This window comes from Micromys minutus (assembly GCF_963924665.1).
Source record: "Micromys minutus genome assembly, chromosome: 29".
NCBI lineage: Eukaryota > Metazoa > Chordata > Mammalia > Rodentia > Muridae > Micromys > Micromys minutus.
Window position 1 is genome coordinate 15,078,181 of NC_137964.1, and position 25,898 is coordinate 15,104,078.

The 25,898-nt window shown below is 50.0% G+C and overlaps 1 protein-coding gene across 7 annotated transcripts in view; it reads left to right on the top strand.

The window, feature by feature from the left end:
* Positions 1-25,898, top strand: part of GTF2IRD1 (GTF2I repeat domain containing 1) — a 91,853-nt gene that overhangs the window by 43,722 nt on the left and 22,233 nt on the right. For all 7 annotated transcript variants that reach the window (XM_080940636.1, XM_080940632.1, XM_080940634.1 and 4 more), the window contains 12 exons: positions 2,659-2,969; positions 3,832-3,921; positions 5,434-5,517; positions 11,465-11,648; positions 14,711-14,736; positions 16,314-16,422; positions 17,941-17,978; positions 18,491-18,571; positions 19,247-19,336; positions 21,742-21,789; positions 22,702-22,767; positions 24,012-24,195. In XM_080940636.1, coding sequence (XP_080796762.1) covers positions 2,659-2,969; positions 3,832-3,921; positions 5,434-5,517; positions 11,465-11,648; positions 14,711-14,736; positions 16,314-16,422; positions 17,941-17,978; positions 18,491-18,571; positions 19,247-19,336; positions 21,742-21,789; positions 22,702-22,767; positions 24,012-24,195 — 1,311 coding nt within the window. The remainder of the gene's footprint in view (positions 1-2,658; positions 2,970-3,831; positions 3,922-5,433; positions 5,518-11,464; positions 11,649-14,710; positions 14,737-16,313; positions 16,423-17,940; positions 17,979-18,490; positions 18,572-19,246; positions 19,337-21,741; positions 21,790-22,701; positions 22,768-24,011; positions 24,196-25,898) is intronic.

The following is a 25,898-nucleotide window of genomic DNA, read 5'->3' on the forward strand; positions in this document are numbered from 1 at the left end:
TGGCTCTGGGTGAGTCACATATAAGTGTTTGTAGGGTCAGGGATAATGGTGGTGGTGATGATGATGATGATGATGATGATGATGATGATGGAGTAAAGTTGATATTGTCACAGGATTGCATGTCTATAATCCAAGCACTTTGGCAAAGTAGACGTAAGAGGATCAAGAGTCCAAGGTCATCGCAATTACATAGAGTGTCTTAGGGTTTCATTGCTGTGAAGAGACACCATGACCAAGGCAGCTTTTGTAAAGGTCATTGAATTGCGGCTGGCTTACAAGTTAAGGTTCAGTTCATTATCATGGCAGCGTGCAGGCAGATTTGGTGCTCTAGAAGGAACTGGGTGTTCTACATCTTGATTCAAAGCATTCAGGAGACTCTCTTCCACACTGGGTGGAACCTGAGCATTAGGACACCTCAGAGTTCGCCCACATAAGAACACACTTTCTCCAACAAGGCCATTCCTTCTTATAATATCATTTCCCATGGCCACCACATTCCACTCCCTGCCCCCATAGGCTTGTTCAAACACGTAAGTCTATGGGGGCCACACCAAGCCATAGCATACAATTTAGTCCAACTTCAAAAATCCCCATAGTCTATCCCAATCTGAACAATGTTTAAAAGTTCAAAGTCTCTGCTGAGATCCGTGCAATCCCCTATAAAATCCTCTGTAATCCCCTATAAAAATCCAAATCAAAAAGCAGATCACATACTTCCAACATCACAAGATATACATTACCATTCTAAAATGCCGTAGTGAGGAAGTAATGGGCCAAAGCAAGTCTGGGAACCGGCTGGGCAAAGTCCAGACTCTGCATCTCCATGTCTGATGCCAAAGCGGTCTTCAGATCTTCAGCTCCTTTCATCTTTGTTGACTACAACAAACGGCTTTCGCTTAGGCTCCTTCCACTCCCTGTTAGCAGCTTTGCTCGGCAAGTATCCCATGGCTCTGGCATCTCAAACATCTTGAGGTATCATCATCACCCCCTTTCTGTTTTCCAACTCCTTCACTGCCTAAGCTTGGCTGTCCTGGAATTTGCTCTGTAGGCTGACCTCGAACTCAGATCTGCATGACTCTGTCTCAGTGCATGTGTACCAGTGCCTGAAGCTAAGCTTTTCTCTACCTTTTCACAAGACCTTTATAAGCTCTGGATTATAGTTCATTCCAAATACGGTCACATTGATAACTGAGAATAGCAATCAGAATTCATCCTTTGTCAATTTAACACATAAGCCTATCTCCAAATGAAAACAATAACCAGGTCATAATAACCCCTAACATAATATAACTACCCTACCCGTTGCTCAATTGCAAGGGCATAGATAAGCTTAGCTGGGTGGGATTTTGCCACTCCTTCAATTCCATTTAATATCCTTGAACACAGGACTTAACCACATTCCACTTCCTGGTACCCCTTTAATCTTTAAACCATACGTTTTTGTATTTTTCCTTTCTAACCTTGCTATGCTTGATTTAAAAAAAAAAAAAAAATGTTCTTCATAAGAGTGAACCACAGGACAAAGTGTAAACTAGGCTTTTTTTGAGATTTCCTTCGTCAGTGCAGTTAATCTGAATCTCTTCACCTTAGCTGCTTCAGGCAGACTGTTCAGACAAGGACAGGAAAGCTGCTACATTCTTTATCAAATTATCACAAGAAAAGTCTCTAGGCCCCGAGTTTAAAACTATCCTCTTCTGAAACCTCTTGGGCCAGGCCCAGACTGTTTAAATCACTTTCAGCACCACTGTCTTCCATGTTGCTACTAGGATGGCTCACAAAGCCACACTTAAAGCAGCACCCCACTGCTCTCATATCCCAGATTCCCCAAGTCCACATTCCTCCAAACAAAAACCTGGCCAGGCCTATCATAGCCATACCCTAGTCCCTGCTACCAGCTTCTGTCTTAGGGTTTCATTGCTATGAAGAAATCCCATGATCAAGGCAACTCTTATAAAGGACATTGAATTGGGGCTGGCTCACGGTTTCAGAGGTTCAGTCCATTATCGTGGTGGGAAGCATGGCATCGTCCAGGTAGACATGGTGTTCCAGAAGGAACGGAATGTTCTACATCCTAAACCAGAGGCAGCCGGAAGGAAATCTCTTCCATGCTGGGTGGAGCTTGAGGAGTAGGAAAACCCAAAGCCTCTCTACGTAGTGACACACTTCCTCCAACAAGGCCACACGTCCAAGTAGAACCACTTCCCATGGGCCAAACACATTCAAACCCACCACGGTGAATTTGGGGCTACCTGGCTTAAACGGAAGTCCAAATGACCTGGGTGTGAGTTTGGGCCATGAATGAGATTCCTAAGAGGCTGATGGGAGGTGAAGTCGAGGCTGGGCCAAGGTGGATATCATGGGGGCAGCATAGCCAAGGGACTTCCCCAGCAATGCATGAGCAAGAGGGACAGATGGGATGGGAAGGAGCCAGGTGGAGGATGCAGTTGGTGGCTTTGAGCACTGAGGCAGGCTTGGTGTAGACCTCCTGCGGTTGACACTTGGGATCAGAGTGGGGCCTGACTTCCATCCTACCCCATCGGAATACCTGCAGTGGCCCGGGTCTGTTATGTTCTGTAGTGTTACTTGATCTGTGGCAGCAGACATTTACCAACAAGAGGAGGTATTTAAAGACATCCCCGTCTCTTCTCTTTCACCCAGACCTCCTGACGATGGTGGGCAGGACACGAAGGCACTGGTGGAGATGAACGGGATCTCTCTGCTACCCAAGGGTTCCCGAGACTGTGGTCTGCATGGCCAGGCCGCCAAGGTCACTCCCCAGGACCTGACCCCCACCACCACCTCATCCTCCATGGCCAACTTCCTCTACAGCACTTCGATGCCCAACCACACCATCCGGGAACTCAAGCAGGAGGTGCCAACCTGCCCGTTGACCCCCAGCGACCTGGGCTTGGGCTGGCCTGTGCCTGAGCCCCATGTCCCCAGCACCCAAGAGTTCTCTGATTGCTGTGGTAATGCGGTATTGGGGACCTGCATGTCTTTCTGGGTGGTTACCTCTAAGGAGGCGGTATTTCTGGACATGGGTGGGGTTTGGCCAGTTGCCTTCTGTGGGGACCCAGTTAAACGTGGGCCTCCACAGACCTTGCATGGGATCAAGAGGCATCTAGAGAGGCCCCATGAGGAGACTATGAATCAGGGATGAGAAGATGGTTCAGTAGACAGAGGAACTTGCCAACCACCTTGCCGACCTGGGTTCAGTCTCTTGGGGCCCGTGTGGTGTAAGAAAAAAATGGAATCCCACAAGTTGTCCTCTGACCTCCACACATGCACCAGGTGTGCACACATCCATAGAAGTGCAAGGAGCAGCTGGGAAGAGGAAGGTGTGGGCTCTCTCCTAGCTTTGTGTGACAGGGCAAGTCTCTCACTGAGCCTCAGTTTCCTCATTTGTAAAATGATTACAGAAGACCGAATATGCCTTATCGAAGATACTTGGGATCAAGATCTCTCAACTAGACATTTCAGACTTGGGTGCTGGTTTGTGGCTCGGTTGATCAAGTGTGTGCCTAGCTAAAGGCGCTTGTCTCCGAGCCTGATGGCCTCAGTTTAGTTCCCCCGACCCTTATATAGAAGGAGAGGAACTGCCTCCCACAACCTGTCCTCTCATCTCAGTAACGAATAGATGTAATTAAGAGGGTGAGATTGTGTTGTCATGGCGCCCACCTCTGGATATCCAGTTCTGACATGCAGCGTAGCAGCTGAGAGCTGTTGTCAGGGGTCTGGCCGGGAACCTCATGACCGTGGGGCTCAGTTCTAGTTTCTCTGGAGTATGTGGGGCCTCTCCAAAATGTATGCCTCTCTTTCCCCCTTGTTTAGGACAGACGCCTGCAGGGCCTGCTGGGCCTCTCATTCAGAATGTCCATGCTTCCAAGCGCATCCTCTTCTCCATTGTCCATGACAAGTCAGGTAGGCTGGTGCCCTTGGTGAGGGCCTGGTCTGAGTGGTTTCTGCTGTGAAAACGGGTCCCTCAGTCACTGCTGAGATAAGGAAGGAACGGTGTTTTTGCTCAAGGAGTGACAGCCATGGGCGTCACAAATATCTCCAAACAGCTGCTTAAAGCAAGTGTTTGTAGCCTGATTTCTACACACACACACACACATATATAACCTGAGGTCTATATATATATATGGTTATATATATATAACCATACGGCCTATGGAATGGTGCCGCCCACAGTTGACATGAGTCTCCTCATTTCTATGCACCCTATCTAGAAACTCCCTCACAGACACACTTAGTGGCTGGTTTTCATGGTCCTGAGTCCTGTCAGGTCGACCAGCAGGACTGATGATCACAGCAGATGAGGAGGTCGTTTGGGCGTGGTGTCTCTCACCAGCTTGTAGGCATGGTGTCAGCTGGGCTGAAGCTGGAGAACCGTGTGTGAGGTCACTCTTGCAGCACCTGGGCTAGCGGCTATCTCGGGTCAGCTGACCAGGCTCACAGCTGGTGTTCTCAAAGGTGGTGATCCACCACTGAGGAAGGAGGAAGCCTGTATCTTCATGACCTCACTTCAGAAATCACTGTCACAACTGCTCCATTTTATCCATGAGAAATCCAAAATGTTCCAGCCAGTTCTCAGAGGGGAAAAAAATTATATTCCTCCTCATGAGAGGAGGAGGGAAAAACAAACAAACAAACAAACAAACAAACCTAGGTGTATGCTTTTAGTCCAGTGTCCAGGAAGCAGAGGCAGGAGGATTTCTGTGAGTTCTAGGTCAGTCTGGGCTACATAGTAACAGGGTAGCCAGACCTACACAGTGAGACTCTGTCTCAAAAAAAAAAAAAAAAAAAAAAAAGAGGGGAGTCGTGTATGGAGCTAAGGCAGGAAGCCTTTGTTTGAGGCTAACCTGGGCTATTTAGTAAGGCCCTGACATGAAAGGAAAAGGAAAATGTATATGGGGGCCGGGGATGTGGTTGAACGGTTGTGTATTGTTTAAGAGTGCCCCAGTGTGAGGCTGGGAGCTTGGCTCTCGCATGTGCAGGGTCCTTAGTTTCTTCCACTAGCATCTGCCAAACTGCTAGACATTATGACACAGACCTGTCATCCCTGCGCTCAGGGGGCCGAGGCCGGAGGATTTCAAGTTCCAGTCTGGCCTCATGTAGATGAGTAAGCCCTTCCTTTCTCAGGAAATGTGGCTCTCCCAGGCTTCTGTCCTGAGGCAGGGTCGTCTGGAGAGAGATAGGCCAGCTGCACGGCTCTTTGGAAGATGCAGAAGTGGGCACAGGCCAGTAAGGGAGCAGAGGAGAAACAGAGCACCCCAATTTCACAGGGGCTGAGGTGACAGTGGGTAGGCCTGGGTGCTTTAGAGTGGCACCGTAGGTTCTTGGAGGGACAGTGGCAGGAGCTGGGGACTCTGACCTGAGGCAGCCCCCCGTCTTAGTGGACCCGTCCTCACTGGGCCTTCTGTGTTTTGATAGAGAAGTGGGATCCCTTCATCAAGGAAATGGAGGACATCAACACCCTGCGGGAGTGCGTGCAGATTCTGTTTAACAGCAGATACGGTGAGTGGGCGGCGCGGCCCACCGGGCGAGCATCTCATTATGTGTGTCAGTTGCTTATGTTCCCCAACACAACAGCGTGAGCCATATGCTGGCGCCCGCGCAAGCGTCAGTGTGGATGGCATCCGGCGTGGGCTCTCCCCTGTCTGGGGAGAGGGCGGTTGTGTCAATATTTCCTTCGCAGATTTCTTTGTGGGGGTGGAACAATGGCAGATCCCCAGACCTTGAGTCACCTACGGGGAGATGGGCAGGGGTACGCGTTGCTGTCTGTTGGCTTAGAGTGTTCCCGGTGTTGTTCTCTGCTGTTGCTGTTGTGTGTGCACGTGTGTGTGTTTGTGTGTATATAGTTGTACGTGAGTGTGCAGGTATATGTGCATGTGTGTCGAGGCCAGAGGAGACCCTCAGGCATCATTTTTTAAAAGCATCATCTACCTTTTGCACGTGTGTTGTTGCTGAGACAGAGTCCCATGCAGTTAATGGGCCAGCATTAACATTGCTGTGTAGATGAGACTTGTGATCCTCCTGCCTCCGCCTGAGTGCTGGGATTATAGGCGAGCACCACCGCATCCAGTTTACATGGTGCCGGAGAGACTGTGAGACAGGGATACATTAAAAGTTCTAGATCAGGGCTGGAGAGATGGCTCAGTAGTGAAGAGCATTGGCTGCACTTCCAGAGGTCTTGGGTTCAATTCCCCGCAACCACATGTAGCTCACAACCATCCGTAATCGAATCTGATTCCCTCTTCTGATGTATGTGACGAAAGATCACTAATATACATCATACATACATACATACATATATATATACACACACACACACACGTGTGTGTGTGTGTTATTAAATATATTTGTGTGTGTGTGTGTGTGTGAGCATGTCACAGTATAAGAGTAGAGGTCGTTAGATAGGTGATCTGAGTCAACTCTCTCCCTCCACTGTGTAGGTTCCGGATATCACGTATGGACGGACAAGCCTAGCACTTTTAGCGCCTGAACAATGGTCTTAGGTTCCTGTTGCTGTGACCCATGACTAAAAGCAACTCTGGGGGAGAGGGTATTTTTATTTCAGCTTACACCTCTCAGCCACCCTCCATTGCTGAAGGAACTGAAGCAGAAGCCATGGAGGCACACTGTTTATTGGCTTGCTCTCATGACTCGCCCAGCTTGCTTTCTTATAGGACCCGGTACTGACAACCCGGGTGTGACACATTAATCATCAATGGGGAAAATGCACCCAGGCATCTCCATAGGCCAGATGGATGTTTTCTTAACAGAGGGTCTCTCTTCCCAAATGACTCCAGCTTGTGTCAGGTTGATAAAACTAGCCAGTGCAGCCATCTTGCTGGAAGTCCCCTGTGAAAGTAACTTCTATTCGCCTAATGTAATTGTCGTCTCGGAGGCTTGCTGCCTCCGTCTGCTAACCTAGACCTAGTCCTTGAAGCTTCTAGCCTCCGTACGGTCTTATCTAGGCCTAAAAGGTTTTCAGCCTCTGAGACTTCCTGCTGAAGAAGCTCAGCCTTTGTTGTTCTTTCTGAACTCTGGCTGGCTGATTCAACTCAGCTGTTCTTGCTCAAAACTGCTCTCTAAGCTGACTGATTCAAACTGGCTTCTGACCGAATTGCTCTGCCTGGCCTCATACTGCCTTTGACAAGGTTTTAACCTTTTGGCTCCTTCTCACTCTCTGGCTCGTTCTGTCTTCATCTGTGTCTAGCTTGTTCTCTGTCTGCAACCTGTCCCAGTAAAAGTGTCCTCTCTCCTGCTCTGCTCTCTCTTGGTTATCCTCTCTGTTCTCGTGAGAGTTGGGCAGATCCTGTTCTGTCAAATCTTGCTCTGACCCATCACTTTGTCTGCCACTCAGTTAGACATCACTTTCAAACACCGGAGCCTCCTTCTACAAACTAACTTTACCTTCATGTTTGGGATTGAAGGTGTGCACTAAGGTTGTGTCAGTATTCGAGCCAGGGAGATTAAAGATGCTTCCTAAGGATGAGCCTTAGCTTTTCCAGTAAACAGCACAGTCTAGGGATTCACAGTGTGATCAAATATCCTGCAACAGTCCCCGCTCCTTTGTCCTGATCCTTTGAGACAGGGTCTCTTATGGGCTTGGAACTCACTGCGTCGGTTAGTGGGGCTGGCAGTGAGCCTGGGGCTCCATCTGCCCATATGGACAATGTGGTGGTCACAGGTGCAAGGTACCTCTTCTGGCTTTTCGTTTTGTTGAGACAGGGTTTCTCTGTGTAGCCCTGACTGTCCTGGAACTCGCCCTGTAGTTCAGGCTGCCGAACTGAAGAGATCTGTCTGCCTCAGCCTCTCAAGTGCCGGGATTTTTTTATGCTGTTTGTTGGCATCAAAATTGGATCTGTATGTTTGTAAGACACTGAATTTGAAGTACAAAGCACTTTGCCAACTAAATTAAGACAGTGTGTGTGTGTGTGTGTGTGTGTGTGTGTGCATGCGTGTGTGCATGTCCATCACATGTATGTGCAGGACAGAGGACAGCTTTTGGAACTTGAGTCTCTCTAGCCATCATTTGGGTACCAGGGATTGGACTCAGGTCGTCAGACCTGGTGCTGAAGGCCTGTTTCCTGCTGAACCATCAAGAGCCCTTGTCTTTTTTGTGGTTTTTGTTGTTGTTGTTTTGAGCGGGTGAGAGTTTTACATTTATTTTGCATGTGTCTGTGTGTACACTGGAGTGTACGAACAGATTTCAGTTCATTCTTTCCTTGTCTCATGTGTTCCAGGGATCTAATTCAGGTTGTCGGGCTTTGTAGTAAAGCAACTCTTCCCACCAAACCATCTCTCCTCCTCTTTTGGATTTTTGGAGGCACGTTCTTACTCCCTAACCTAGGCTAGCTTTGAAATCACTATTTAGGACAAACTGCCTCAGCACATCAAATACTGGTTTATATGCATGACCAATCTACCTACCTACCTTCTTCTTTCCCTTTTCTTTCTTTCGATATGTATTTACTTATTGATTTTGAGACAGGGTCACATTTTCCCTTAGGCTGCCTTTAAACTCCTAGTGTAGCCAAGCGTGGCCTTGAGCTTCTGATTGTCCTGTCTTCACTTCCTGAGAGGTCCTCTTCCGATGTGCACCACCTTACCCAATGGAATTCGGGGCCTTTTTAATGCTAGGCAAACACTTCCTGAGTCATATCCCTGGCTCCTTCTTTTTTTTTTTTTTTTTAGACAGGTTTTTCCTCTATAGTCCAGGCTGACTTTGAATTCATAGCCATCCTCCTGCCTCCAGTCTCCCCAGTGTTAGGAGTTCCAGGTATTCACTACCATCTGGGCTTCCTGCTTTGTCTGTCTGCTTTCATGTGCTCTGATTGACAGGTAGGATATGAGCCAGAAACTGAGTTCTGTAAACTGTTTAGGCGTTTGTCCCCTACGAAGCGCCTCACTTCGTAGATCTTGAGACGCGATGTGTTAGGCATGAGGTTCTCCGTCCTGGAGGATGACCTTATGCTCAAGGGCCACAGCAGCCAATGCCTAACGGGCACAGCAGTGGGCACTTACATATGGGGTAAATCTGTAACGAGATGAGAGTGAAAATCCAGTGCAGATTGACTTTGTCAGCCTGGAGTAGATTTCAGGGAGTCTGAGCCAGGCGGTTCATATGCAAAATGGTACAGTTGTGAGGCAAAGGGGGCTCCAGGCAAGAAACACACCAATCAGTCCAATTCCAGAGGCACAATAAAGCTTACAGTGTGACTACCTAGAAACTCTTTAGAAAGTACATGTGACCTGGAGGGTGGGTTCCATAGCTGAGAGGCCTAGAATCTAGTGTGGTCTCTGACCGATAGCAGGCCATAAAGTACATGTGACATCTCTCCTATGGATGGGTAGCTGTCGGGAAGGGAAGAGTTTAGGATAATCATTCCTGGGCATTTGGTTGACCTCTGTAGACAAAGGTCACCCAGTCATTAACAAAATCCACTCCCTGCCTTCTGGGCAGGAAAACAGTATTTTATCTCCTCCACTGAAAAGAGGCCCCAGTGTGTTTACATTCCTGGTTTCCCTAGCTATCTGTGGGTGCGAGGACTTTTGTGTCCTCAACAGATATGTAGAGCAGTGTGTGCTTGTATGCATGTGCTTGTAGCTGTGGGCATTTACGTGCAAGATCATGAGGTTTCGGACTCTTGCATGCAAGTGCGTACAATTGTGAGAACTGGATATGGCTGCCCACGGCAGTTGGCGTGACGGTCCAGGAGTGCTTGGTGCGGAGCCATAGATACCTTAGAGGAGGCTAAGGTCTCAGGCTAGAGAGTCGGGTGCCTTCCTGAGATGGTGCCTTGCTGGCTGGGTTGGACTGGTGGGCTGAGCCTCCTGCGTAGGAACGGGGCTGACCTACTTAGCTGTCTGTAACAGGGTCTCCTGACATAATCAGGTGAACCTCCTGGGCTGTAAGGAGGTGATGTGGAGAAGCTCTGGGTATGTGCAAAAGAAGGAGGCCTGGGTCAGAGGGGACATCTGCTGGGCTTCAGCTCCAGCCCCTGGTGCTACCTTTCTGGCTCCGTATATCATATATGCTTGTGATAGGTCAGTGGCAGGGTAGGGTGCATATGGTGGACAGAGAGAGACAGACAGACAGACAGACAGGCACCAGCATGGTGGTTCACACTTGGAATCCCACCTTTTCTAGAGGCTGAGGATGATGTCCAGGCCTTCTTGGGCTATTAAAAAAAAAGACCCTGTAAGGAAAGCTAAAAAAAAGGATGAGAAATGGCTCTCTTAGTAGAATGCTTGCCCTGGGTTCCATCCCCAGCATTATTTAAACCAGGCCTGGTGGTGCACGATTGTGATCCCAGCTCTTGGGAGGATCCTGAATCCTAAGAGATCCCTACCCCTGTCACCTTAATATCAGAACAAAAAGTTTTTTGAGGCTGTCCCTGAATGGCCATGTGTTCACATGAACTCCACAAAGCTGTTGCCCAAACCCTGAAGGCAGGGACGGTGGCTCCTCAGACAGGAGGTGGGGGAGGGGAGGACGACTTGACAGCTGTTGAGATTTCTAGGGTTTCATTTGACAACGAGCTAAGTGTGACTTCACAGTGTAGAGCTGGCAGCAGACAGACCTGGGACACGTGGAAAGGAAAACAATAAGCTGTTCCGGAAAGCAGCCTGGACTCTTGTGCTCAGCCCTGACTTGGCCAGTGAGTGGCTGAAGGGCAGCTCTGGGCTGCAACACGCAGCCCCGCCCTGAGGAAGACCAGAAAAAGCCCCGAGCAAGGACTAGCTTGCCCAAAGAAAGCAAGCAATATGTGGAGCTTGGCATGACAATGTACCTGGTCTGTAAGCCAAGCGCTTGGAAGCCTGAGCCAGGAGGATTGCTGTGAATTTAATGCCGACCAGGGGAACAGGTCAAAGAGATACAGGAGGGGCAGTGAGACGGCTCAGTTGGTAAAGGTGCTTGCAGCCAAGCCTTATGCCCTGGACCCACGTGATGGAAGGAGAGAACCGACTCTTGCAAGTTGTCTCCTGACCTCCACGCTCAGGCCGTTGCCCTTAGCAATGACTCCCAACAATTAAATAGTAAACTTGGGGGAAAAAATGTTTGAAAGGATGCTAGGCCAGACTATGGGGGCATATACCTTTAAACCTAGCACTCGTAAGGCAGGTGGATCTCTAAGTATGAGGCCAGCCTTGTATACAGAGTGACTTCCAAGACAACCAGGGATACACAAAGAAACCCTGTGGTGAGGGGAGGGCGAGGGACAGTGGATGAGGTGGCACTGTTCTTTAATGCCTGCATTTGGGAAGCAAGGCAGGTCTCTGAGTTTGAGGCTAACCTGGTCTACATAGTGAGTTCTGAGTCAGCCAGGACGATATAGTTTAAGACTTTGTCTTAAAGAGTTGAACGAACAGCCAACACAGTGTTAAATGAACTATGGCCGACACCATATCCTGAGATTGTCCCTTACATTCATCCTTGTTCTTGCCCTTCCAGCGGAAGCTCTGGGCCTGGACCACATGGTCCCTGTGCCCTATAGGAAGATTGCCTGTGACCCCGAGGCTGTGGAAATTGTGGGTATCCCAGACAAGATCCCCTTCAAGCGGCCCTGTACTTATGGAGTGCCCAAGCTGAAGAGGATTCTGGAGGAGCGACACAGCATTCACTTTATTATCAAGAGGTATGAATTGGTTCCCTTCTATAAAAGAAAAGCTGCCTAGAATTCCCCAGTGAGGGGCTGGGGGTGTGGCTCAGCGGTAGAGCCCCTGCCTAGAATCCCCCAGTGAGGGGCTGGGGGTGTGGCTCAGCGGTAGAGCCCCTGCCTAGAATCCTTCAGTGAGGGGCTGGGGGCGTGGCTCAATGGTAGAGCAGTTGTTGTCTAACAAAAGTGAAGCACTGGATTTTTTTCATCCTCAGAACCACAAAAGCAAAAAGAGAAGATGATTCTAGAACCCAGGACTTTGCTTTGGGACCCTAAGTCCATGAAGTGTGCCCTCCAGCCTGGGCACCTATGAGGGCGTTTGGTTTTTTTCTCCCTGCCCCCACAACAGCTCCGAAAATGATATGAAACCCTTTCTGGTCTGACTCTACCCCCCACCCCCGAATGGTGGCCTTGTTAATTCTGTAGCTGCTGGGTCAGTGGGTGGGGCTGAGAGGGGAAGCAGGGCCCCTAGACAGGAAGCTAGGTCCCACCAGCATTGCTCTCTGGCTGCGTCAGGCCTTGTGGTATCCAGATGTGTGAGCTCCCAGAGTTCCAGGAAGAGCAGGAAAGCCCTGGTCTGTCAGAAGAACAGGAAGTGACATTCAGGCTTCATGTCCTGAGCTTAATCTAGACACCCAACTTAGTCTACCCTTACTGGCCTTTTTTGGTTTCATTTTATTTCTTTTGTTTGCTTGTTTTGGAAACAAGGTTTGCTCTGTTGTTCTGGAACTTAATACACATGCCAGGCTCTATCTCCCTTGTGCTGGGATCAAAGGTGTGCCACACCACCTCTGGCTTTTTGGTTTTGGGGGCTTTTTTTTTGGTTTTGTTTTCTGTTTGTTTTGTTCTGTTTTAAAGACTCGGTCTGTGTACTGTGAGCTCAGTGTGCAGCCCAGGATGACCTTGGATTTCTGATCCTTCCTTTTCCACCATCCAAGTGCTGGAATTACAGGTCTGCACTCCTGCGCTCCGGAGTTAAGTCAGACTGGTCGGTTAAAATGATTTGTTTTGTGACATTTCCACACATTCAGATCAGGCACTCTGACCTTAGTGGTGTCTCTGTCTGTCTGCCTATCTCTCTCTCACACACATGCACGCATGCGAGTATGTGTGAGCAACCATTCACGCACGCATGCACGCACATGTATGCACGCATGCACGTGTGCACGCCACATACACACACACACACATGCAGATACACGTGCACGCACGCACACACACCCCAGTTACACACTCACCCCATTCCTAGTTTAATCCTGTCGCCACTGTGATACACACTATGCCCAGAAGGAGGCAGCTTTGGGGAAGGCAAAGGGTTTATTTCCGCTTCCGGGTCGCTGTCCATCGCTGAGGGAAAGCAGGGCTGCAGCTCAGCAGAAACCACGGAGGAATGAATGCTGTTCGGGTGACTCTACTCTGTGTCACGTGGATCCTTAAACTAACCGGCACACACACACACACACACACACACACACAATCTCACCTCCCACCCCTGGACTCCCCCTTTTTTTATTTGAAATAATCTTTTCTGTATTTATGTCAGTAATAAGTGTTAAACCGTAAGGCCGTGCCGGCGCACACCTTTGATCCCAGCCCTTGGGAGGCAGATGCGGGTGGGTCTTTGAGTTCAAGACCAACCAGTGCAACAAAGAGAAACCCTGTCTCGAAAAACCAGAAAAAAGAGATAAAACAAAGCTATTGTTGTTAGGTTTTGAGACAAGGTTTCAATACATAGCTCATGGCTGGCCCTTCAGGTCCTCCCGCCTCAGCGTCCCAAAGCCTAGGGTTTCCGGTGAGTGCCTCCTTACCTGTCATTCTTGGCTTTGGCTTTGGATGTTTTGGACCATGAGCCACCCCCTGGGCTTCTTCCCCTGCAGTCAGTCCATTAGTGACCTGACCCTGTGACAGGGTTCAAGGTCTCCATGGATCCCATGAGGTAGAAGCCTGTGTGGTTGAGCAAACATCACAACAAGGGCCCCTTGCTTCTAGATGTCTATATGATGCCCTAGAGTCTGCCCTTGCTTGGGACCTTCTGAGAATGCCCCTGAAGGAGCCCTCAGTCAGCTTCCATGACTCTGACCTGTCCAGTGGCTCTGAGTTGCTTTTTGCTGAGCCTGGCCCTTAGAGAGGCTTAATGAGCAGTTATGGGGTGGTGGTGTGGTTCAGTGGGTAGAGCACCTCCCTGGCCTCCGTTAAGCCCAGGATTCCATCCCCAGCACCACAAAATCCAGGCATAGTGTTACGGGCCTGTAATTCCAGCAGGTGGTGAGAGTGGGCGGGGGGGGGGGGGGGAATCAGGAATCAAAGGTCATCCTTGGATACCTAGGGAGTTCAAGGTCAGCCTGGGCTCCATGAGACCCTATCTCAAAAACAAGCAAAACGAACACCAGAAAACCTGTACGGGTCTTTCGTGGCCGGGGTAGTAGCAGGACAGGAGCTTGAATTGTCCTCTGCAGCAAAAGAGGGTTGAGATCCAGCCCCTTGTTGGCATGATGACCCAGACAGGTCATGGGCCATGCTATCCTGGCTAAGCAGAAACACATTCTGAGATTCCAGGTTCCCTTTGTAATAGTTACATTTCCTTGTTGCTGTAACAGAACCCTGGACACAGGCCACTTAGGGAGGGAAGGCTCGCTCGGGTTCATAGTTTGAAGGTGCAGTCCGTCGCGGCGGGAAGGTGGGCAGCAGAAGTGTGGGTGGCAGGTCACAGTGTATTTCTGGTCAGGAGATGAACACTCACACTCCACTGTCTTCCTTGCATTTGGCCCGGGGACCCAGCACATGGGATATTCCACCCACATTTAGGGTAGATATTCCCTCTGCGATCAACCTGATCTAGAAACCCCTTCATGTTTGTCTGGGGGTCTTTTTCCGTGGCAATTCTGAGTCAGGTTGGCAAGATGATCCATCTCTCCCTAACTCTTGCCCACATGGGAGGTCAGCCCCCGTCCCCTAGTCCGAGGCTCTAGGAGGTGGCACCTGTGGCATCTCTGAAGGGACCAGCCTACACCTTTCTCATACTCTCTCTCCTTTCTTCCCAGGATGTTCGATGAGCGCATTTTCACAGGTAAGTGGGTACTGGCAGGTGTGTTCTGGGGTTGGTCACCTTACCTTGAGTCCTCTTCTACATCTTGGGCTTTTTTGTGGTCTCTGGGATCCCGATGGCTGATAATCTGGAACTCTCCAGAATTTATTTAGAGTTGCCTTGGAAACAACAGCGATACCAATGGCTAAACCCACAGCCAGGTTCCTTTCAAAACTACCTGCGTTTTTTTCGTTTATATTGGTGTGTGTGTGTATTTGTGCCCTTGTAATTGTGTGAATGAGCCCATGTGTGTGCATGCACATGTGTGTGTGCCCTTGAGTATGTTTGTCCGTGTGTGTGTGCATGTATGTGCCCTTGTGTGTGTACCCATGCAAGTGCCTCTGTTTGTGTATGCCTATGTGTGTGTGTATGTGTGTGCCTTTGTGTGTGACTGTGTGAATGTGTGTGAATGAGCCCGTGTGTATGCATGTACCCTTGTGTATATTTGTCCTTGTGTGTGTGTGCGCGAATATGTGTGTGAATGTGCTTATGTGTGTGACCTTATGTGTGTGCGCGTGCAAGTGCCTCTGTGTGTGTGTCCCTGTGAAGGCCAGACATCAACATTGGGCCACAGTCACTCTACGTTATTCTTTTGGGAGACAGATTGCTCACTGGTTGTGTCATTGCCCCCCAATCTCGGTTGTGAGCGAAGATCACCTCATCTCTTCCCATGGAGGGTGGGGCTCCACATTCAGGTTTCCTGAGATTGCAGGCATCTGTGCCGTGTTCACCTTGCATTCACGGTCTGATCCCACTCCCACAGAGAAGTGAGGCTCTGGCTTCTCCCTGTGGTTCCAAAGCCTCCGCCATGACAGTAGGTCTCACCTTGTAGAGGGAAGATAGAGGTTGTCCCTCAGCTTCCAGAAGCTGCACAGATCCTTGGGGCAGGATGCACCTGAGCCTGAGCCCCATTAAGATCCCTGCTACCTGACGGCTTTCTAGCCTTGGGCATTGTCTGTAGGCCTCAGTTTCCCCATCTGTAACATGGAGATGATCAAAGGAGCTAGGTAGCTGGCACTGGTGACAAACGCCTTTAACCTTAGCACTTGGGAGGCAGAGGCAAGAGGATCACTGAATTTGAGACCAGCCTGGTCCACAGAACAAGTTCCAGGACAGCTGGGGCTACCCAGAGAAACCCTGTTTTGTTTGTTTGTCTTTAAAGGTGATAGCTGCTAGTTTTGGTCTTATTAAACAAGAAAATGACCCTATGGGACAAACCTGGTGAGGGTGTGGCCCTTCTCCTGAGGCTCTTACATTACCATGTCTTGGGAGAGGGCAGCCATCCTTCCAGAATAAGGGCAGGGTAGAGACAGATGGATGCCTGGCTGTGGCTGGCACAGCCCCAAAGAAGAGACGAAATTCACACCCCACCCTCTCAGGAATACTCTGAGAAACCCCCTCTTTAGGGGTTCACAGCTAGGTCTTGACTGTTGTAGCCCAGGCTAGCTCCAAACTCAACGGCAATCCTCCAACCTCAGGCTCCTAAATATTGGGATTGCAGTTATGAGCCACCACATCTGGCTAAAGAGCCATCATTTTAAGCCCAATTCTTCCCACAGGGAACAAATTTACCAAAGACCCCATGAAGCTGGAGCCAGCTAGCCCACCAGAAGACACTTCCACAGAAGTCTGTCGGGACAGCATGTTGGACCTGGCTGGGAGAGCTTGGTAAGAGTCCTCTGCTCTGGGTTAGGCCTCTGTTCTTCTGCACAGCATAGGAAGGGCTGAGGCCTGGCTGGTCCCCATCACCTCACGCGGGCACTTGGTTTCTACACAAAGACTCCAAATAATATGTCTTCCAGGCTATGAGGGACAAAGTCAGGCAAGAGAACATGGAGGACTAGGTGTTTCAGGTGTCAATTATCTTGGGGACCTTCCTTGGTTCCTCACACTGCTTGTCCCTGTGTGCAACCCACAGCCAAGTCACTAACCCTAATCCCCAACCCAGGCTGTGAACTGAGGGGGAGGATATCTGGCCATGTAGATTGCAGGTGTGGTTCAGCAGGAGAGCTCCTGCCTAGAATCCCCCAGTGAGGGGCTGGGGGCGTGGCTCCGTGGTAGAGCCCCTGCCTAGAATCCCCCAGTGAGGGGCTGGGGGTGTGGCTCAGTGGTAGAGCCCCTGCCTAGAATCCCCCAGTGAGGGGCTGGGGGCGTGGCTCAGTGGTAGAGCCCCTGCCTAGAATCCCCCAGTGAGGGGCTGGGGGTGTGGCTTGATGATAAAGCACCCACCTAGTATGGACAAACCTGTGGATTCCACCTCCATTCTTGTTTTTCAAATGAGAGCAGTCCTTTATTTTACAATGCCAAAGGCCCAGGTCTTGCTTACAGAATTTCTACAGTCTAATCCCGCCCTAAATACCATCCAGCTACTTTCCTAAGCCTGAAGACTCCCAAACTCCCCAGGCCAGGCCGTGAGCTTTAGGGCAATGCTGGCTGAGAAGATGGAGGAGAGAGTGACAACATGGCCGGAGGAACCAGGAGCCAGGGCCTTGGGGAGCTGGTGCCGGATGCTGATGTAGAGTAGGGAATCCCCATTCTGTGAAAGCATAGGGTCCAGGATGCATGGTGTTCTTACTTATTTTTAATGGGTTGTGGTTGTTGTTGGTTTTGTTTGTTTTTGTTTTGAGGCTGTTCTCAATATATCGCTCTGGCTGTCCTGGAACTTGCTATGTATGTAGCTCTGGCTATGATCTCTGGATCACAAAGCTCTACCAGCCTTGGCCTCTCGAGTGTTGGGATTAAAGGTGTGAGCCATCATGCCTGGTTTAAGATCATTTTTATTCTACGTGTATATGCGTGTGTGTGCGTGGTGTGCGTATATACATTCTGAGTAGAGATGCCCAAGGACACCAAAAGAGGGCATTGGACACACCAGAGCTCGAGTTAGAGATGCTGTGAGCCCACCGTGTGGGAGCTAAGAACTGTACTCGGTTTTGGTTCCTCTGCAAGAGCTGCATGCCTTTACCCGCTGAGCCACCTCTCTAGCCCCATTTGTTTGGTTTTCTGAGACAGAATCTCTTAAACTCAAGGCAGACCTCCTGTGTCTGTCTGGGTCCTGAGGTCATGACTGGGGTCTGCAACACTCAGATTTGTGGGGGATGGTTTTTGAAATGTGGACAGAGCTGTACTGGGCAGAGTGGCTCAGGACAATGTCAACACAGGGTCGTTTCTGCACCTTCCTCTCAGGTCAGACATGAGCAGCGTCTCCGAAGACTGTGGGCCAGGTGAGGAGCAGCGGGGCTCCTGTGGGTATGTTCTGTGGCCACAGAACGGGGAGGGTGGTCCCCGGTCCCCAACTGACAACCAGGCAGAAACCAGCCCAGGCTGTGAACTCATAATAATAATTGGGATAGCGCTCTCCTCATGGCCATGCCCTCATACTGCATGCAGCAGAGCATGCTGGGAACTCTCGGGGAGGGGAGGGAAGGGGAAAGGAGGGGAGGGGAGGAGAGTAGCAACTGAATTCTGGCATCACTACTGCCTGCCCTGGGTCTGCAGATAAGCACCTCATCTTCACCCCACGAACCTGTAAACTCTTTGAAGTAGAGGAGCCTGGCTTGGCTTGAGTTTGTCCATATCTAGCCCTTCTTGGTCTGGGCAGAAGCCAAGGGTCCAATGACTTTTCCTAGTTGTTCAATGTCAATTCTCAGGTGTGGGAATGTTCTAGAAAGTCTTGCCTCTGCGTAGGGCATGTTCATAACCTTGCCTGCCTGGGTCCTTCTTGTTCTCTTTGCAGGAACCTCAGGAGAGATAGGAATGTTGAGGCCCATCAAAATTGAGCCAGAGGAACTGGACATTATTCAGGTTACCGTCTCAGGTAAGAGACTGTATCAAAGGACGGTTGGTATTGCTGTTTGTGGACGGACATGTTGGCAGAAGTGTGTTGCCCTGCTGCCTGGTGCCTACACCCTCAGGACAAGTGCTCTGCCACTGAGCCACACCCCCAACCCCTCACTGGGGGATTGTAGACAGGGGCTCTACCACTGAGCCACGCCCCCAGCCCCTCACTGGGGGATTCTAGACAGGGGCTCTACCACTTAGCCACGCCCCCAGCCCCTCACTGGGGAATTCTAGGGCAGGGGCTCTGCCACAGAGCCACACCCCCAGCCCCTCACTGGGGGATTCTAGGCAGGAGCTCTACCACTGAGCCACACCCCCAGCCCCTCACTGGGGGATTCTAGGCAGGGGCTCTACCATTGAGCCACGCCCCCTTTTCCCTTTTTATTTTGAGATAGGATCTCAAATCCTGATAGGCTATCAACTCTCTGAACCTACTCTGTAGCCCAGGGACACCCTAAAGTTTTTAGTCCTGCTACTTCATCTTCCTGAGAACCCAAGCCATCAGGTCCCAGGCTGTACCACCTCTGACTGCACCGATATCTTTTAGAATCTCTATCTGTACACCTGCTTGGCTGGCCCATTGGGACCTCTAAGGGACCATGATGGGTGGGACATATAAAATTCGCCTTCATCATTCAGAGTTTCCTTTTAGATCCTTCACCTACCTCTGAGGAGATGACCGACTCGCTACCTGGGCATCTGCCCTCAGAGGATTCCGGTTATGGGATGGAAATGCCGGCTGGTAAGAGGTGGGCTGGGGCTGGCCATACTGGGAACCTACCACCCTGGGGAGCCACAGGGAGGGACAGGTGGATCAGGAAGCCCTTACCTTTGTTGGACAAACACACGTGGGGTGTGTGGGACCATCCATGTGTGTGATTTGGGGAGCACTTGATTTGGGGAGCTAGGCAGTGGTAGCACACACCTTTAATCCCAGCACTCAGGAGGCAGAGACAGGCAGATCTTGAGGTGTTTGAGTCCAGTCTGGTCTACAGAGTGAATTCCAGGATAGCCAGGTAGCCAGGGCTACAAGTCTCAACAACAAAAAGGAGGGGCAGGGGTGGAGTCGCTGTTGCTGATGGGCCCTCCTTAGTCTTCACGTTAGTTCCTGTGTTAGAGGCTGAAGGGCACTAGCAGACCACTAGCGTAGCATGTTTGAGGGGCTGGGTTCCATGCCTAGCATCACAGAGTGTTGAAGCTGAACATGAATGTAACTCTCCGAACAAGCCAAACATCACGGAACATTTATCGCAACACTTGCAGTAAAAGCAGTGAAAGCCTTTGTCACCCAAGCTGGAAGACCTTAGTTTAGTCCCTCAGACTCCCACGGTATAACGAGAGATGGCCACCTGACAGTTGTCCTGTGACCACCACATGACCACTGTGACCTCTGTGTACCCTCCTCATACATACACGTAAACAAATCAAATAAATTCAGTGGAAACTTCTTTTTCAAATGTGCTAGAAATGTGGCACGGTTGGTTGGTTGCTTGCCTGAGCGTGTCTGAAGCCCTGGGTTCCATCCCCAGCACCACATACACTGGGTGTGGTACCACACGCCTTATAATCCCAGCACCTGGGAGGGGGGAGAGATGAAGAGGATTAATAAATCAGCTTTGGTCATAAGGAATTCCAGACCAGCCAGAGGTATCTGAGAGCCTTGTCTCAAAATAATGCGGGCTGGAGAGTTGTTTCAGATGAGAATGTCGGATTCTCTGGAGCAGGAGCTACAAACGATTCCGAACCCACTGATAGACGTGCTGGAAACCGAACTCCGCTCTTCCGGTAAAGCAGTGATTGCTCTTAATCACTTAGCCATCTCCCAGCCCCAGGAAAGTCCTGTCTTACTTGATCTGAGACAGATAACCTAAAGGTGGGCTATGTACCAAACCTTACACATCCCAGGCAAGCGCTCTCCAGTTGAGCTGCATCCCCAGCCGTGTGTGTGTGTGTGTGTGTGTGTGTGTGTGTGTGTGTGTGTGTGTCTGAACTGGCCTCAAACGTGTCATTGTCTTGTCTCAGCCCCCCAGGTTGCTGGGATGACTAGTATACTTGTTTCATTTCTTTTGTATGATCAAATATATTGATAAAAGGCAGTGTGGAGGAGGGAAGGGTTTATTTGACTGCCCATTGTGGCAGGGGAGTAAGTCTGGAAGCTTCTAGCAGCGGTATCAGGCACATCTGTGGTCACGAGCACAGAGAAGGGACGCAAGCTTAATGCTCATGCTCTCTGTTTTACAGTTGAGGACCCAGACCCAGGGCATGTGACCACGCCCTTCCAGTCTGGCTCTCCCCACCCATGTTTGATTAACATAGTCAATACTGCCCTCCACAGACATGCCCACAGGCCAGTTAGATTTAATGGAATCCTTCCTGAGGCTGTCTAACCCCTAGTGAGTCAAACTACCAAAGAGTGGAGGCCGGAGAGATGGCCCTGCGTGGGGAAAGCACGTTTTGTGTCGAGTCGGCAGGTAAAGCCAAGCATCACAGCCTGTGTGCGTCGGCATGGATTTTGAGACTGGTTCTTGCTACATAGACCAGACTGTCCCGCGATCCAGAGTCCTCCTGCCTTAGCCTTCCTGTGTGGGATTATGCCACAATGCACAGCCTTTTTACTGTAATTATACAGGAGTGTGTTCCTGTCTTTAATGTTTGTTTGTTTTTTATTTCGATTTACTTATTTTTTGGTGCTATGAGTGGAACCCAAGGCCCAGTGCAGGTTAGGCCACGTGCGCTGTGTGCTCCAGAGTCTCGGCTTTCTTTTTTCGTTAGACATAGTCTCACTGTGTACCTCAGGCTGGCCTCAAACTCAGAAGCCTCCAACCTCAGACGCCGAATTCTGAGGATCACAGGTGTGGGCCTCCCCCCACTGGATCCTGGTGTGTCACCTTTTTAAGTCACACCCGGAGAGCGGACCCTGTTCTTATTCTCCCGAATACAGTGGTGTCTGGATCCAGTCCCGGCAGGGGTCCGTAGAGGATGATTCTAAGTTTCTATTTGAATGGCGTATGTGTGTCCGGATCCCATCTGGGGACAATCTCCTCAGCCTCAAAATTGAGGCTCTTTAGCCTGGTTTTTACTCCTCTCCTTGAGCTCTCTGGGCTCCCTGTTTAGCTCCCTGTTTCTTCACATTCTGTTTTCTCACAGACAAAGGCCCCAGTGAGGAACCGTGGCAAGAAGAGAGGCCGGCAGAAGGTGAGGCCCCGCCTGTCTCTCATATTTCCCTCTCCCTGTTCACCCTATGAGAATCTCTCCACCTACACCGTCCTCTCTACAACACCCAGACTGTTTGGGTTGGGAGCCCCGTGTGAGCCGTACCAGGGGAAGAAAGTTCTAGACTGTGTTAGGAATGGCCGGCATTGGTTAGAATAAGGTTGTACCTGGGCTTACATACACATATCTAGCTGTATTCCATGAAGGACTCTAAGCTGAGTTGGGCTTCTCATCTTTCTGAGTAAGATATTAGGCTTCAATATATAAAACTGGCTTTCTGTATAGAAGATATTCTAAGAAGAACTGCTTCTCTTCTTCCTGCTGAGCAAAAGATAGGGTAGATGGTAAAAGTATAATCCTGTTTATCACTAGCATGTGATTTATTCTAGCCCCCAGAATAAAACAGATTTACTTATTTATTATCTATATTTATATCTTATTTATTATCTATAGCTGGCCTCAGACACACCAGAAGAGGACATTGGACTCATTACAGATTGTTATGAGCCACCATGTGGTTGCTGGGATTTGAACTCAGGACTTCTGGAAGAGCAGTCAGGGCTCTTAACCACGGAACCATCTCTCCAGACCCCTAAAACAGCCTCTTGTCCAGAGGAATGTCACTTTGTAGAATCCAGCTTGATGTAGGTCAGATACCTGTAATTAGGAAGTGCTTACTGCCCCCTGGTGGCCATATGTGCAAATTACAGGCTTGCTTTGTACCCACTGACTGCAAAATCCAGAAAGTACAGGCGTGGGTAGGACTGCCTTTTTCCTTGTTCCGTTCCAAAGTCTCATCACAAAGTCATGTCTGATGCGTCCAGAGCTGGGGTGTAAGTTAAACACCAAGTTTCTGGACTCAGGAAACTCAAGCATCCCGCCTTTGCCTTCCAGAGAGCCCTGGGGATGTGATCCGGCCTCTACGGAAGCAGGTGGAAATGCTGTTCAACACAAAATATGGTGAGTACGGAAAGGGCCGGGCCTCTAGGACAGAGACAGAGCTGGGAGCCACCTTCAGGACGGGAACACTTAAGTCACCAGTCCATATAGTTCACCCATGGCAACAGCCTCTGGTGGAGAATCTCCGGTGGGTCCACACACTCTCCCTCCAGATCATTCCCTGGCTCATGTGCTTCCAGTCCGCCTCAGCCACAGGCCTCATGGACAGCTACAGGCCGTCCTGGAAATGCACAGCAAGAAACAATTTTCTCTGGAAAGTGGGGGTGCGACTCTGGTACAGTGTTTTCTTAGAATCTACCAGAGAGCCCATACATATAATCTTCTCATGAGTATAATCTCCTCATGAGTGGTAGAGATGTAGCTCAGTGGTAAAGCTGTCTAGAATCCCCCAGTGAGGGGCTGGGGGCGTGGCTCAGTGGTAGAACCCCTGCCCTAGAATCCTCCAGTGAGGGGCTGGGGGCGTCGCTCAGTGGTAGAACCCCTGCCCTAGAATCCTCCAGTGAGGGGCTGGGGGCGTGGCTCAGTGGTAGAGCCCCTGCCTAGAATCCCCCAGTGAAGGACTGGGGGCGTGGCTCAGTGGTAGAGCCCCTGCCTGGAATCCCCGAGTGAGAGGCTGGAGTGTGGCTCAGATGTAAAGTGATTGTTTGGCACATATAATGCCCTGGATTCCATCCCCAACCCTACAATAAAACAAGAGTCTGGGAAAGAGGGAGAGATTAGCAGCCTGCTCTCTTTGGCTCCTTGAGTTTGCCAGGTGTTGACTTCTCACACACTCTTTCATCCCTTCCTCACAGGGCCCTTGTCCCCTAAGACCCGTTCTATAATTGAGAAAGTATGACGTTTGCTACAGCCATGATTAAGCTAGCTCAAGGCACCAGGCTACTTGGCGGGGCAGAGAGCCTCAGACATGGCTCCTCCTAGATCTGGCCTGCCATGGGGCTGTGTGAAGGTTTAGGGGTTTTGAAGGCAGTGGGGGAAGAGCAGAGTCACATCCCAGCAACACTCTAGTTTCTATGCTATGAAGGCATGGGTGAAGAATGGCTTTGGGGTTCACATTCCTGGGCTGTATGCCTCCCCGACAAATCAGGACTTTTATTCTGCCTGTCAACTAGATGTACTTTTTCCCCCTCCTCGGGCAAGTGTATAGGATTCAGCTCTAAAGCCCTGCCACCTGCAGCTTGCACGGAGAGATGGGGGCAGGGATTGGGGTTCCAGGTCGCCCTATGGCAGTCATGTATTTACAGCCAAAGCCATCGGTACCTCCGAGCCGGTCAAGGTGCCCTACTCCAAGTTCCTGATGCACCCGGAGGAGCTGTTTGTTCTAGGACTGCCTGAAGGCATCTCTCTTCGAAGACCCAACTGCTTTGGGATTGCCAAGCTACGGAAGATTCTGGAAGCTAGCAACAGCATCCAGTTTGTCATCAAGAGGTAAGGTCTGGGCTGGTTGTTCTAGGCTAGCCAAGGACACATAGTGAGACCCCCACCTCAAAACAAAACAACAATTTCAAGAGTATAGGTTTGAGGGTGGGGCCCGGGAGGTGTCTCCACTGGTAAAGGCCTTTCCCACTGAGCTCGATGGACCAGAGTTTTGTGCTTTGGATTAGTGGTTCTCAACCTGTGGGTAACGACCCCAGTGGGGTTAGGAGTGGTGAGGGAGGGGGTGGGGGTTCCAAAAGACTTTTCACAGGAGTTGCCTAAGACCATGGGAAAGCACAGATATTTACATTAAGATTTATAACAGTAGCAAAATTACAGTTATGAAGTAGCAGCAAAAATAATGTTATGGGTAGAGGTCAGCACAGCATGAGGAACTGCATTAAAGGGTCACAGCATTAGGAAGGTTGAGAACCACTGCCTCGGGCTGGAGCGATGGCTCAGTGGTTAAGAACACTGACTGCGCTTCCAGAGGTCCTGAGTTCAGTTCCCAGCAACCACATGGTGGCTCACAGTCATCTGTAATGAGATCTGATGCCCTCTTCTGGCTTGGTGACCCCAAGCCATAACATTATCTTCATTGCTACTTTGTAACTGTAACTTTGCTACTGTTAGGAATTGGAAGGTGGATATCTGTGTTTTCCAATGTTCTAAGGGACACCACCCCTCCCCTGGACATTGCAGCCCACAGGTTGAGAGCTACTGGTGTTAAGTTTTGAACAGCATCACAGTATCTCATCTCAGCAACAAAAACAACACCGGAAAGATGCTTTAGAGGTGGCTCGGTCAGTAAAGCACAGGCCTGGGGAGCTGAGTTCAAATTTCTGTGCGCAAAGTCACAATACCAGTGACCCCCAGTGCTGGTTAAGCAGAGCTCAGAGGATCCCTTGGTTTGTTGGCCTATCAGTGTGGCCAATATACAGGCTCCAGGTTGAGGGAGAGACCCTGTCTAAAAACATGCAGTGAAGGGGCCGGAGATGGCTCAGTGGTTAATGCTTGCTGTTCTTGACCTCAGTTAAGAGGTCCTGAGTTTGGTTCTCATGGTCAGGCCTCTCAGAACCACCTGTAACTTCAACTCCAGTGGTTCCAGCGCCCTGATCTGGCTTCTGCAGGCACTACACACACTCTCACTCCCCCCCCCCCCCCCACACACACAGTCACACGCATACACATAATTAAAAAAATAAAAACCTACAAAAGAAAGTGGCCGGGCAGTGGTGGTGTACTTGAGAGGCAGAGAGGGGCCAGCCTGGTCTACAGAGTAAGTTCCAGGTCAACTAGGGATATACAGAAAAACCCTGTCTTGGGAAAAAAAAAACTGGGGGCTGAAGAGATGGCTCAGCGGTTAAGAGCACTGACTGCTCTCCCAGAGGTCCTGAGTTCAAATGCCAGCAGCCACATGGTGGCTCACAACCATCTGTAATGGGATCTGATGCCCTCTTCTGGTGTGTCTGAAGACAGCTACAGTGCACTCATACACATAAAAGAAAAATAAATCTTAAAAAAGAAAAGAAAACTGTATAAATTGCTAAGATACCAGATGTTGACCTTTGACCTCTACAGGCAGCTTTCCACATGTGTGTGTAACAAACACACACTTCATTTCCTTGACAATTGCTCACCCACACATACATGTTGTGTGTTCCGATGCTGGGCAGTAGGGATTGGATGAAGTCCAAACCAGGGCACCAGCCAGC